Source organism: Thamnophis elegans, chromosome 3, assembly GCF_009769535.1.
Source record: "Thamnophis elegans isolate rThaEle1 chromosome 3, rThaEle1.pri, whole genome shotgun sequence".
In the NCBI taxonomy this organism is placed as follows: domain Eukaryota; kingdom Metazoa; phylum Chordata; class Lepidosauria; order Squamata; family Colubridae; genus Thamnophis; species Thamnophis elegans.
In genome coordinates, this window is record NC_045543.1 from 27,746,298 (window position 1) to 27,761,049 (window position 14,752).

At 36.4% G+C, this 14,752-nt stretch overlaps 1 protein-coding gene across 2 annotated transcripts in view; it reads right to left on the reverse strand.

Annotated features, from left to right (window-relative positions):
* The window catches only part of UGP2 (UDP-glucose pyrophosphorylase 2), a 27,557-nt gene extending 14,112 nt beyond the window's left edge, over positions 1–13,445 (reverse strand). The window contains exons 1-4 of one of the 2 annotated variants that reach the window (XM_032213452.1): positions 13,423–13,445; positions 3,759–3,886; positions 2,052–2,159; positions 1,219–1,404 (exon numbers count right to left, since the gene is read on the reverse strand). In XM_032213452.1, the coding sequence (XP_032069343.1) occupies positions 1,219–1,404; positions 2,052–2,159; positions 3,759–3,872 (408 nt within the window). In that variant the 5' untranslated portion in view covers positions 3,873–3,886; positions 13,423–13,445. Of the gene's footprint in view, positions 1–1,218; positions 1,405–2,051; positions 2,160–3,758; positions 3,887–12,998; positions 13,393–13,422 lie in introns of those variants that run through there. The other variant, XM_032213451.1, reaches the window with a different exon arrangement.
* Positions 13,446–14,752: the final 1,307 nt, after the last annotated feature.

A 14,752-nucleotide genomic window follows, 5' to 3' on the forward strand; every position in this document is an offset into this window, starting at 1 on the left:
AGAAAAAAAATCTGCCTCTGCCTCCCAGCAATTTGCCTCCTTGCAGCAAACAGACAGTTTCAGTTTCAGCACAGCCTGATTAGCAAAAGCAGATCATTGTCCCTTGGCCTCCCGACTATCAGCTGTTTCAGGTTTCAGGGATTGCCATAGCTTATTGCCACCTCTATGCCACGTTTTTGGCATCTGCATCCCGTTTTCAGTTTCCGCATGCCCCGTTTTTGGCCTCCGCGCACCCCATTTTCCGCCCGTTCCAGGCTGGGTGACAATAGGCAATTCCTGCAGCCTGAAACAGCTGATCATCGAGAAGCCGATCCAACCGACAATCAGCTGCTTGTGCTAATCAGGCTGTGCTGAACCTGAACCAGGCTGTTTGCTGTAAGGAGGCAAATTGCTGGGAGGCAGAGGCAAAGGGTGAGGGTCGGTGGATGGGTGGGGCTACATTCGGTATATAAAACACACCCAAATTTTCACCCTCTCTTAGGGGGAGGGGAGTGTGTCTTAAACTCCGAAAAATACAGTAAATCTTTTCCAAAAACTTCTTGGACCAATGCTATCCTTAACATAAGCAATATCACCTCAAGTTCATTATGGCATGAAAAGTCATCTAGTGTCTACCATAAATTTCTTGAAGGAAGCTTATGGTATTGCTGCTTTAATGACTAAATGGGTTAATAAGCCCTAGTGGAAAACATTACTACTTGCCTCTAACATCAATTAATGTTTCATGGCGACATGTGGGGATCAAGGGCTATTGGCATTGATAGCCGAGTGACTGCCTCTGAAAGCCATCTGCTGGGAGATTAGTGGGCTTTCTTGTGCAGTTGGTTGGCCATTGTAAGAACACACTGCTGCATCAGATGAGCCAATTGGATCAGGGATCCAATTCAGCAGAACACTTATGCTTATGTTATGTTCACATAGCTTTTGAAATGGTAGTGGCAGAAAAGAAACATTTTCAATACTCTTAATGTTTTATTCCAATTTGCTCACAGGTGCTCTTTTACAAGTAATTATATGCTAAAAAGTAATGATGCATCTATATGAGATAGCTGGAGTGATTGTAAGATTCTTGAAATAGACAAAAAAAATAGATTTCAGCATAATGCAAATCACCTTTCCCACTGAAGTTTTAGTGTTTCGCATGGGCTCTCTGTGAATGATAACCACAGATTTTATGACAATTGTTTAACAAGGAGAACCCACAGATATGCTACCCACCTCAATCTGTTGAACTGTTAAATCCAGGAATGTATTTTCATTCCGAACACCAATGAGACTTTTGGGGCCTTTACATCCCATACTGGTGCCCAAGCCACCATTAAGTTTCACCACAACTAACTTGTTCAAAGCTGAAGCAATGCTATCAGGTATTCCTCTTGCTTTTATCTTCTCATATGGCTGTATCTGAAAGGAAAGAAACATGATAAGCATGTTAGAATAACTCTATACAGTTTACAGTATTTTATTTTAAAGTAGAATTGCAAAATAAAACATGCAGTAAAAGTTTACATTTTGGTTTTGGCTACACAAGACAAAATTTTCATCCAGGCAGCATTGCAGAATTGTCTATATTGGTGAAAGCAATACAAAGACTGATTGCTGTTCTTCCCAACCACTGTGTTTGGAATCTTGAAATACTCTCTCCCCATTTGCAAGCAAGTTTTTAGATTAAGTACTGAGTGGCTGCAGAAGTAAAACTTGGTAGCCAAAACTGATTCAATAAATCTTATTACAAACATACACTGAATGCCAGTACATTGAACATACAAACATACATTGATGTTTTAGGAACCTTACTCTAATTCCTGGACTGATTTTTTTAGAAGCCCCCTTTAATGACTCAAAGATAAGTGAGACATTGTCGATGATAGTGATATTCATCTTTAGGCAAACTGATATCCTTGTTGGCTTTTATTCCTTCAAATCAAAACCCAGTTCCTTTGTATTGCTTGGGGTGAACTTCTTCAAAATCCCTGGATAAGTCAGAATATGATACTTAAAAACAATGAGCTCCACAAGAAATTGGTAATTCACATCATGCTGCAACTTACAGAATCTTCTGGAGGTCTTTGAATCTTTTCCCAGTCTACTGATGGTCCTTTTTCTTGTAAGAATCTGTGAAAGAGCTTTTGAAATCCTTCCAGGTCTTTCTTAGTGTGCTGAAAAAGGCAATTGAAGCAGGTTTTAACTTCTGCTAAACCGTATGCAAAACAGAGATATAAAATTATTGTAAAATGTGAGGAAATAGAGCCATTTCTCTTTCATTTTTGAGAAGAAAAATTGGAAATGTTGTATAAAATTAAAATAAATCAATACTTATTTTAGCATACTGTTGTATATGTTAAACAGTGTAATATATACCATAGCTCACTTGATTTGGTCAGGGAAATATATTTTTTGCTTATTAAATTTATATGCTGCCTATCTCACTATCTAGTGTGAATAAAGCTGAAAAATATTGTTCATTTAGGCAATAATTATAAATTTCTTGTTTAGCAACCACAAGTGGATCTGTCAACTTGATCATTAAGCGAACCAATCACTTAGTGAAACGATGACTCTAGTTATCTTACTCTAGTTTTGCTTTACAAATCTGTGAAAGTTGTAAAATGCACTCATAAGGTTACTAACTGCAAATGGCCTCTAAACAAGGACTACCTGTAGTTATAGAATTATTTTAAAGTATTTTTAATTTTTTTATTTCAAATGGAGAAAGGCTATATGTTACTAGATTATTAAAAATGTAGCCATCTTTTTATATGCTTAGAAGAAGCAAGCAAACAAAACACAGAAAAGGAATTATCAAAGATATATTAATGCAAAGAAATCAATGTATTAGATTCTATGCTTCATTGCAACAATGTAGAAGGCAGTAATTTTAAAAAAGCTAAAAAAAGGAAGGCATCCAAGTCTCAAAATATACTTTTCCATATGTATGCCTGCATATATGTAATCAGCTTATTTTTCTGAACTGGAATACAATATCATCAGCAGTTTCTATTTCTATGTCTTTGTTTTCATCATTTGCAAGTATTGTTGGAAACTGAAGATATCACTGTAATGAGGAAAACTATCCTTTCTTATGCTAGTTTATTTCTGGGTTAGATATGAATATTTTCAAATATGTAACAATTACTTGCATACCTAAACAATTTGTATACCATTTAAAAAAAAGAAAAGCATTGTTTCCTCTTTTTTCTATTTCTCCCTCCCATTGCTATGAAAGACAAAGCGAATGCACAAGAATTTTCTTACCAAGAGTTATTGCACTAACCATCATAATTTTTTAGCATTTCACATACACATGCTAAACGCTTATGATATGCACGTATACACATACACACTCCTTAAAATTCACTTGGTATACCTTTATTTATAAAAAGTTTTTATGTATCTATTAATTCTTGCCCCTCTTCCCTATTGTTAGAGTTGTCATGCTTGCCAACTGCTATCACTGTGTAACAAGAAGTGTCAACAAAAGATAACAAAGGTACAGAAGGCAAAACAGATAAACACAAAAAGGATATAAAAATTGTATTTTATTATGAATCAGTTAATCTATCCCAAAATGGAAAGAATGCATAGAAAACTTCTAACTTACATTGTTTAATATTATTACATGTAGTCCTAAAGGGGACATTATGTTTAAGAACAACAAAGCTCTTTTACAGCTGCCACATATATATATCCCAAAATTCTGAACATTACAAAAACAGGATCTACTCAAGAACATACGATAATTTTGTTTTAGTCCTAACCTGTACTTCATTCTGTGGTGCAGTTCCAAGTATTTTATCCAATTCCATTTTCATAGAATATTCCAGTTCTTGCCTAATAGCTTCCTGGAATGGGGAAGTACCAGCCTGAGACATCGCTTTGCTAAAATCTTAAAGAAACAAATAAGAAACCATTTTCATAGGCATCACAGAGAGAGCAAAATCCTTAACAATGAAACATGTAAAATAGTACTGTACTTAAAAGCAGCATGTATTATAAAAAATATTTTGTACAATATTTTAACAAATGTAACATATTCTTGCATTTTGCTAGTCAACCAATTGGCCAAATGAGCATACATTCCACTTTTGTGCTTGTTATTAGCTAACTAATGATGGAAAAAAATCCCGAAATAATAGCTATTCTTTTTCTAAATTGTCAGTCTATTATGTAGTTGAACAGCTGAGCATTACTGATTACCAAGCAATACAATCTTCCTTTCACAAAATTATGGCATACAAAAAAATAAAGAAACTTGCTGATAAACTCTAGCAATTTTTCTGTATTCCTCAGCTCTCTCTCCCTTAGTGTTTTCTCGTTCAGGGGTTCAGTTACTACAAAACAACATGAATTGCTGCATATTTCTTACCTGCATTTACAGAACTTTAGTTTTAAGGCACTTATTTTACACATGCAAAAATAACAGAGGAAGTATCTGTTATTAGGAGGTTATACTTTTAAGTAGAAGATTCTAGATAAGGGGGGGGGGAGAGAATCTTATAATCCTTCACCATTAAACAGAAAATTAGTCAAAACCAGGTATCATACAGTACAAAAACAATCCAAAATAGCAACCATCATAAATCAGCAGTCGCATTTTCTTTAATTTTTTAAAATTTGTATGTTAAAAAAACAAAACATAGTGATTTGCTTTTCCCTAATGTACTATAACATATCAAAACTATACTACAAACGTTTAGGTAACTAACTCTTCATTGTGAAAATAAATAAATAAATAAACCTTCCAGAACTATTCAGTTGAAGTTATCTGTCTCCCTGTTTATCTCCATCCAATCTACATGGAAAAATGATTTTGAAATACAGTTGGCTCTGTCTGGATAAATGGTTTATAAAAGGAACTGTACAATCCACAATGAATATCCCAATCAAATTCTAAGATGACTCTAAAAACATTGCCAGTTACTGTTGGAATTAAGAAATGGTGGGTCTCATAGCTAACAGGACAACAACCAGGTGTCAACCCTAAAGCAACTATATAAAATCACAGTAGCTTTATGTATCTTGGGTTATTATTGTACCTATTCAAGTCAGACTGTTGAAAAATGCACATCATATAATTCAAAATTTACAAAACTGCTTAGAACACAATACAATATTAAATTAACTGATTATATTTGTCAGGGTCCATACTGTTGCTCTTGGTTCAAGAATATAAATTTTTCAGGACTGAATAACATACTTATGTTTTCCAAATCTGGAAGTTCTCAATGTACACATTACGTTTTCTTTCTTCCTACACTTATTTCTTTTAATGAAGCACTATATTTTGCTTTTCTAGTTTTTTTTACAACTGACTGAGTCAGACTGAATCAGCAGATTACTTTAAAATAATTGACAGCATTAGAAAAAAACATGGTTATTTTTGCATTAAACTATAAAACCTAGAGTGTTGGATATAAATACCACTTTATAATGCCTTGGTATGGCCCCACTTGGAATACTCCATTCAGTTTTTGTCGCCACAATGTAGAAAAGATGTGGAGACTCTAGAAAGAGTGCAGAGAAGAGCAACAAAGATGATTAGGGTACTAGAGACTAAAACATATGAAGAACGGTTGCAGGAACTGGGTATGTCTAGTTTAATGAAAAAAAGGACTAGGGGAGACATGATAGCCGTGTTCCAATATCTCAGGGGTTGCCACAAAGAAGAGGGAGTCAAACTGTTCTCCAGGGCACCTGATGGTAAAACAAGAAGCAATGGGTGGAAACTAATCAAGGAGAGAAGCAACTTAGAACTGAGGAGAAATTTCCTGACAGTTAGAAAAATTAATCAGTGGAACAGCTTGCCTCCAGAAGTTGTGAATGCCCCAACACTGCAAGTCTTTAAGAAGATGTTGGATAGCCATTTGTCTGGAATTGTATAGGGTTTCCTGCCTAGGCAGGGGGTGGGACTAGAAGACCTCCAAGGTCCCTTCCAACTCTGCTATTGTATTTGTATTATAAATGTTATTTTAACTTACACAACATTATTGGTAATAAAAAGAAACTTTTAAGACTATTCCAGTTCAGCATAAAAGCATTTCCAGGTTTGTGATAACAGCCTAAAGCATTTTTAAGTTATTTGTAAATAGTTTTAACTTGCTTAACAAGTTTCCTTATATTAGAACACATATATTTTCCTGTTTCAATTCTGTCATACAGCTTTGTCATACAGCTATACACTCTTTCATACAGCCATTTTCTTACTAAAAAAATCAGTTCTGTCTTGCAAAATACCATAATACATTTATTATAACAGAACGGAAGGCTATGGTGCTGAATTTTATGTCTTGAAAGCAGAAATAATGAAAAAAATCAGAAAACCTTTATGTAATTCAGAATACTATTTGTGTGTGTGTGTGTATGCACATATTGTCTAATTGTGTTATTTTTCTTTTGCTATGTTTTAGACCTAAGCATACACCTAATACAATCAGCATTATAATCATGTTTTGTAATTTTAAGCTGAATCTATTACTTGTGCTAGGAAAGAAGAGAAGGGACATTAAGAAAAAAAATTCAAAGTAACATGAGTGGACTGCCATTTATAAAGAAACTTCAAGTTTGGTATGTGGGTAAGAGAAAACTAGACACGAATCTATGGATTTTATATAGACGTGAGCAGCAGTGGTTTTCCACTGTATCTGACCAAAGTGAGAATAATTAGTTGCAACAAGTGGCTGTTATATTATAGCTAAATATTTAATATTAAACACTGTAAGAAAAAAATGTTACTCTACAGTATCCAAAAAATTGGAATCTGATGACACCTTTTCAGACCAATAAATTTAATTAAAAGACATCTGCTTTCATGACCTGCAGCTTATTTCATCATATTTGACAGTTGTATCTGAAGACACTAAAATTTATTAGCCTAAAAAGGAGTGATCAGACTTCTACCATACAGTACTAATATCAACCTGTTGTGGCTTTATTACAAAGACTAAAGAATGTTAGTATTTCAAAAGTTCTGTACCTAAAGTTCTCTACATATTAAAAATCCTCTGTTCCTTCACCCAATTATAAATTCTTAGATTTCTTCAAGAAGTTATACTAATTTCTATGGGGATTCTCAGTCATCTAAGTCATAGCTGTCCCAAAAGGGCTTTTTCAAAAGGCAACTAGACTTTTGTTTTTCCTTGAACACGTTTCGCTTCTCATCCAAGAATCTTCTTCACCTCTTACACTAAACTAATGCAGTAGCATTTACATTAATAGAGTGGTATTTTCCAGTCTTTGAAATCTACTCCAGAGGTTTGATGGACCATCAAGAGCAGATGAAAAGTTATAAAAAATTCAGAATGGGCCAATCAAGAAGTACCTTTCACAAAAGCTCCACTCATGTAACAATAGAGGTAGAGTGCCTTGTTATCAAAGTAGCGTTTTCATTCAACAAGTAAATCTTCACAACAAAAGGCTTTCTATTAGTTCTCTATATATGAGGGTATATCAATACTCTGAGATATTGGAACACCGCTATCATGTTCAGTGTTCCAATGTCTCAGGGGTTGCCACAAAGAAGAGGGAGTCAAACTATTCTCCAGGGCACCTGATGATAGAACAAGAAGTAATGGGTGGAAACTAATCAAGGAGAGAAGCAACTTAGAACTGAGGAGAAATTTTCTGACAGTTAGAACATTTTCATTTTCATTTATTTGACATTTATAGGCCGCCCTTTTCCCTGAGGGGACTCAGGGCGGCTTACAATTTGTAGGAAGGGAGTGCAAGACAAAACATAAAAAGAAAATGTGAAATATGATAAAATAAACAATAAAACACAACATTCATTCAGCATTCGGGTGGGGCGAGATTAGGGTCTTATCCCCAGGCCTGACGGGATAGCCAGATCTTGAGGGCTGTGCGGAAGGTCTGGACGGTGGTGAGGGTACGAATCTCCACGGGGAGATCGTTCTAAAGCGTCGGAGCTGCTACTGAGAAGGCTCTCCTCCGCGTAGTCGCCAGTCGGCACTGACTGGCGGATGGAATTCGGAGGAGGCCTACTCTATGCGATCTGATGGGACGGAGGGAGGTAATCAGCAGAAGGCGGTCTCTCAAATAGTCAGATCCACTACCATGGAGGGCTTTATGAATGGTAAGTAGCACCTTGAAGCGCACCCGGAGATAAACAGGTAGCCAGCGCAGCTCACGGAGGATCGGTGTTATGTGGGAGAACCGTGGTGCGCCCACGATCACTCGCGTGGCCGCATTCTGGACTAGCTGAAGTCGCCGGATGCTCTTCAAGGGCAGCCCCATGTAGAGCACATTGCAGTATTCCAGCCTAGAGATCACAAGGGCTCGAGTGACTGTTGTGAGGGCCTCCCGATTCAGGTAGGGCCGCAACTGGCGTACCAGGCGAACCTGGGCAAATGCCCCCCTGGTCACAGCTGACAAATGATGGTCAAAAGTCCAATATGGACAATTAATCAATGGAACAGCTTGCCTCCAGAAGTTGTGAATGCCCCAACACTGCAAGTCTTTAAGAAGATGTTGGATAGCCATTTGTCTGGAATGGTATAGGGTTTCCTGCCTAGGCAGGGGGTGGGACTAGAAGACCTCCAAGGTCCCTTCCAACTCTGCTATTGTATTTGTATTATAAATGTTATTTTAACTTACGCAACATTATTGGTAATAAAAAGAAACTCACAAGGAAGTACAGTACATTATTACTCACAGAGAACTGATTGTTTTCTACATATAGGTTCTGCTTTTCTTAATTTTAAGACTATTCCAGTTCAGCATAAAAGCATTTCCAGGTTTGTGATAACAGCCTAAAGCATTTTTAAGTTATTTGTAAATAGTTTTAACTTGCTTAACAAGTTTCCTTATATTAGAACACATTAGCCATTTGTCTGGAACGGTATAGGCTTTCCTGCCTAGATAGGGGGTGGGACTAGAAGACCTCCAAGGTCCCTTCCAACTCTGCTATTGTAAACCAGTTATTAAAGCTAATCATAACTGCAACTATTGAAACTTAATAATAAATATCAGGGCTGGAGAGTTATGATTGTTTTCAGATTGCAAAAATGCAATTGCTTAGTATTTTAACTGCACTGATTGCATGTCACATACTAATGAATTATGCTCCTCATTATAAAGATAGATTTCTTCCCCAAGATGATGCCTTCCACATTTGTTGGATTTCCAGCTCTCAAGATAGCTAGACATGCTGGGAGTTGAACACCCTTTCCTGCTTCTGGGCTGTGAAAGGCTGGTTTTAAAAGGGTACATTCATTAGGTTTTGAAGCAGGTTTACTATATTCATACTTGAAAATAGTTAGGGGGAAACACCTATAAAGTATATTATGTAAATCAATCCCAATTTAGAAAAGAAACATTTAAATTCAACTGCAGATGTCACAGTGAATACATTTAGTTCTGTTTTGGATAATGAAATGTACTTTAATTTTATTGTAAGTAGAGCCAGCTTTCTTTCTTAGTAGCTATACAACAGATTTATGCCCCAGTCTCACAAAAATAACCCTGGAAGTTACAACCGCCTGACAAAATGATCTCAGAACGAGGTTTGTTTCAACTGTTTGCCTTCCCTACTGCTTTTGCCAACTGCATGTCTCATTTCCAATGTAGCAATAAAACGATGATGCCCTCATTGCCCGAGAAGATTAGCAAATGTAGTGATTCAGGCAAGTAAAAAAGTTTGAACAAATCTGGGAAGAAAGACTTGCTACATCACAGCTATTGCAAAAGTTAACATTGTACTCAAGAAAATATAGATTTTTTAAAAAATATGTCCTGGTTTTATACCCAGATAGTGGAGCTCAGGTACAAACAAGTTAAGAACTCTCCAATCATCCTGCATTTAGTAACAAGCTCTTGAGAATAAAACAAAAGGAAATTAGTATCTCAAAGAACTAATTTTGAAATAAATAATAACATTGTGAAACACAGAAAAATAAAGATTTCTATCTCTTTTAGAGATCCCACATTCAGTCTGCTTTATCTATTTCCAGATCATAAGGAAAGAACTGGCACAGCTCACACTGCAAGGTATTACCTGAAGGTATTTCTAATGGAGTCTACTGGATAGCAAAGCAGTGTGTCTCCAATCAAAAGTTCAAGATATTTTCATGCTTTTAGTGCCATTCTTTATCCTTAGTGAAAGGAGGCATACAATACCAGGACTAAATTGGACTACCTTGATTTTTTAATTAAAATGAAGTTATATGACTCCTTTCTCCAGCTTTCAAATACAACTAAATTGTGAACAAAGAAACTACTTATTATAAAACTCTGTCTTTCTCAAAGTCCATTTTGAATCTTGTTTTCCCACTAAACAAAACTGAACTTTCATAAATGTTGCATGAAACAAGATTTTGTTTACATTCACACCTGTAAGAGAAGGAAACAGGTACAGTATATGGAAGTACTACAAGTACTACAGTACTATGCTAATCAGCCTGGTTTATAGTCCTAGCTTGTAAAAAACACAGCACAGGGTGATATTTCTGACTCTACGGTGATTTTAAGTGGACCCCAAAAGAAGGGTACTGAATTACAATGCATGAGATGGGCAGGGCGGGTGGCTGGGGTGAAGAAGGAAAACAATGGTGCGGCTAGAGAAAAGAAAGCATACACCTAGTTACACTCTAGAATTGTTTGGTCATACTAGGAACAGATAACCCAAAATTGGATTAAATATGCATGCTGGGCTTCAATTATCAAAATCTTTTGCCATGATTCATGCTAATTTGGACAGATGGGAGCTGAAATCTGGTCACATCAAATTCTGTATCACTGCTGTAAATTTTATTCAAATGTATAAAATTAAGTAAGCAGATAGAAGAACATATCTTGCCATATTAAAAGTACAGAATCTATCTGGGACTGAGGGATACCCAAGGATGAGAAAAGAAAAGTATGTATATAGAAGAGATGTAAGGAACATCACAAGGATCATAGCTGTATTTACAGTATATTTCATGATACAGAATCTGAATCTGGGATCCAGTAAGCTACTTTACATATAATTAGGTGGAGAGTACTATCCTTTTCTGTTTTGGTTTTTACTTAAACAGATAGCATGTGGACTATTGCTCTAGAAGGACAGAATCCAAGTTCTCTTGGACAGGTGGGTAATGTCAACAATAGACTCCATTCCATTTTAATTTAATTCTATTTTAAACATATGTACTTAATCCATTTTAAATATATACTGGTAGTTATAATCTACAGAATATGGATTTAGAAATTCTACCATGTATCTACATAATTTGCTTTAGAAATTTATAAGAAATTATGACTGGATTATGTATTGCTGAAAGATGTTCAATATTATTCCTGTGCAGCACAACCTCTTCAATTCTGACACTTTCCTGTTAATAATAGAAATACATGGACCACAGACTTTAGATCCACTATTAAATATTTAAACGTAAGACCTGAATGCAGTCATCTGGGGGGAAATCCAGCCTATGTAGTGGCTTTAAATATTTTAGATTTATCATTTTATTCAGTAAAATAAATTCAATAAAATTATTTCACATAGACAATACTTTTTAGTTTTAACCTAATTAGAGTGGCCTAGATTTGCTAAATGATAATGTGATTTTCTGGCAAAGCTTATCTTTGATAATGTGAAAAGATTAGCAAAAGGATAGAAAGCTGTAGTGTGCTAAATCCCTTTCCACAACCCCAATTCATCCTAAAATTGCATGCCAAAATTTGTAGGGCAAAAGAAAAGCACCATTTTGCAGTAACAAAATGGGAGAAAAGCATGTAAGATATTGCACAGATTTAAATTCATTAAAAAGAAAAGTAAGATCTACTGACCTTCCACTAAAAATGCTAGATAGCACAGAAAAGTGCCTTGTTACATTCTGGCCACAAAAGTTTAAGCTTACATTAACAATTACTAATACTTAATCTCTGTTTACAACATCATAAATGATCTATGAATGTAGGAGAAATATAAAAAATACCATCTCCAACCAAGACTACCTTTTAAGTGAGGCATGTTGTATTATAAAACAGACACATTTAGAAAACATAATGAAATCCATTTTTATACAAAATGGCCTCCTCCAGTATTGGACTTAAAAAATAGCAACACCAAATGTTAAAATAGCATTTATTGGTTGGGGGTGTTTTTGTTTTGCTGTGTAGAGTTTAATAGATCACTTTCAAGGAGTCTCTTTTAAGAGTCAGTCATATCAGTAGTGCTCAGCTTTTTGTTCAGTCGTTACCAAGATTATTCTGTATCTATGATCCACCAGGTATATTCACACTCCACTGGCATAGATAGTAGTACTCAGAACTAAACTGCTACCTGATTTTCTATATATTGTCTATTTGAAATTATCTACGTACTTTCCTTTCTAATACTGAAGGCGTCATATATTTGGTTTGTGGCATAAAACAGAGATGAGATTATTTCGGTGAAACAAGCACACTATTCAATTATTTCCTTATAACAGCAATGCATCAGTCATCAAGCTAAAATGTTTGCTTGTGGGCAATTTCACAATACAGGGTTTTCAAACCACGCATACAGACATGCACAGCCATAAAATACCTAGGAGAAATGGTCTTTTAATAACCACTTATGTCATCAGTATGTTAATATGAGGCCAGCTGATAAACTAGTACAGACCCTTCTTTAATTTACCAGACTCAGGGCAAGCAGCTCCAACTGCCTCAGTCTAGTTTTAGTCTTTTTTTTTTAACGTTTGGAGAAAGAGAACTCACATATTCCCCCTCCCACACACATACACACACACACATTCCCCCTCCCCTCTCTCTCTCCCACACAGACACACAATGGTAGAGACTGGCAGTGCTTTGCTATCACCTAAGCAACCCTCAAAACAAGAGAATTGCTGACTTAAAATCCAACTGATACCCCTTTTAAACAGCCTCTAATCATTACCATCCTACCTCGGTAGCTGCCTGTGAGTCACAGCACAGCTCTTTTTAAACCCACACACAGAGCGACAAACATCAATGCAGCTTCTGGCACTACAGAACTTTACCATGTTTACACTTACCTTTTGCAAATGATGACATTTTGTATCTTTATGAAAATAAATACTCTTCTTGTATAAATATAGAAAAATTAAGACACTACCTCCTTCAGAATATGCCACAAAAGCTCAGAAAAACAAGAGCTTTTTTTTTCTTTTAAGTGACTTCTCTCCTGATATAGCAGATACTTCCTTCACTGTTATTCAAAATTTACATACCGTCAACACAATACTCTTTTAGAAAAAAATAAAAGCCCTAATCATAATCGTTTTAGCTACCCTCCCCGTAAAAAAATGGTTTTCATCAGGATTTTATCCCCGATTGTTCCCTGCTCTCTTCCTATACCTATCTTCAGAAATAAATGACTCGGAGAAACTGTGTTCAAGGTAAAAACCTAAGGATTTAAATTTCATCAATGAAAGAGGAGGGTCAAAAACTGTGCCTCACCACCAGCCTTTTCTCCTCCCCCTTCTCCACCACGGAAACGCCTGGCTGCTGCAGAGATGAGAGTGGCTCACACCATTTTCCCACCCACCCCTCCACCCGGCTCCTCCTTTCCTGGGAATGGGCTGGTTTCCTTTAAAAGGCAGGATTCCTTAGGACCACCTACAACAGTGACGGCTAACCTTTTTCTTCTTGCGGGCCGAAAGTACGTGCGCACACACACACCAACACTCCCGCATGCCAGCATCCATAATGCAATGCGCAGCCTCTGCGCTTGCGCGCGCCCCGACAAATCTTTCCCCGCGTGGCCTGCCTTTGCAGAGGCGGTAGCAGCTCCTCCTTCGGGCAACCTCGCACTCCGGATAGTAGTGCGAGGCTGCCCGGAGGAGTAGATCCTACAATAAATGCTGCTCTTGCTTTCTCTCCCTCTCCCAGAACTGCTGGCTGCTTTCCTGAAGCCATCTCTCTATATGAGAAGAGGCTCCTTTCATTTTACAACTTCACTTCTCATCCCCAGCTGGGAGAGAGAGGGAGGGTCAGAATAGGACTCCCTTTTTTTCTTTCTTGCTCTTAGCTTTAAAGAAATGTTGCAATTTGCCCCGTGATCTACTCGGGAAATATGAAACAAACAATGAGAAACTAGCTCATTTTTGTGTTTTATTCTTCTCTTTTCTGCCACGCTTCAGCTGCTTTTGCACATTAGGGCTGCAATGCTATTCCTCATCATTGCTTCCTTGGATTTAGTAGGTGTAATTTATGATCGATAAGCTTAACAATGTGCTATGCAAAACCCAGGTAAGATCATCCGAATTTGTAAAAACATTTAGGGTTTATTTTGTTGCAATACTTAAGGATTTTTTTCAAAGTTTTCAGAGATGGTCACTGTAGCCGATCTGGGGCACTCTACAGAATATCTACTTTTATTGTAAGTTTTTATGGCTCAAATGTATTTTCATTTGATCCCCAAATGCACAGTATTGTATATTAGTCTAAAAAAGTAGATCAAATCCTTAAATTTTATTTCAAGAAGTAATACAGAAAACTTAAATGTTTTCAATTTGATGGCCAATAACTGGAACTGTGGGAACATGTTTATAGATGTTCTTGCAAAATGACACAGTATTACAAAATAGCCGCTGTAGAGAATAAGCATTTACTGGATTGTTTTCTTCTATCTCCACTCAGCTCTGGGGGTTTTGGGGAGCAGATAACATACTTATAAACAATGAACTGTAGCCACTAATCAAATTCATGGGTTTTGTCTAGGCTGATAATTAATGCTTTGCAGCATAAGTTTTCTGGTCTTTTTTTAATTTTTTTAAAAAATTCAAGG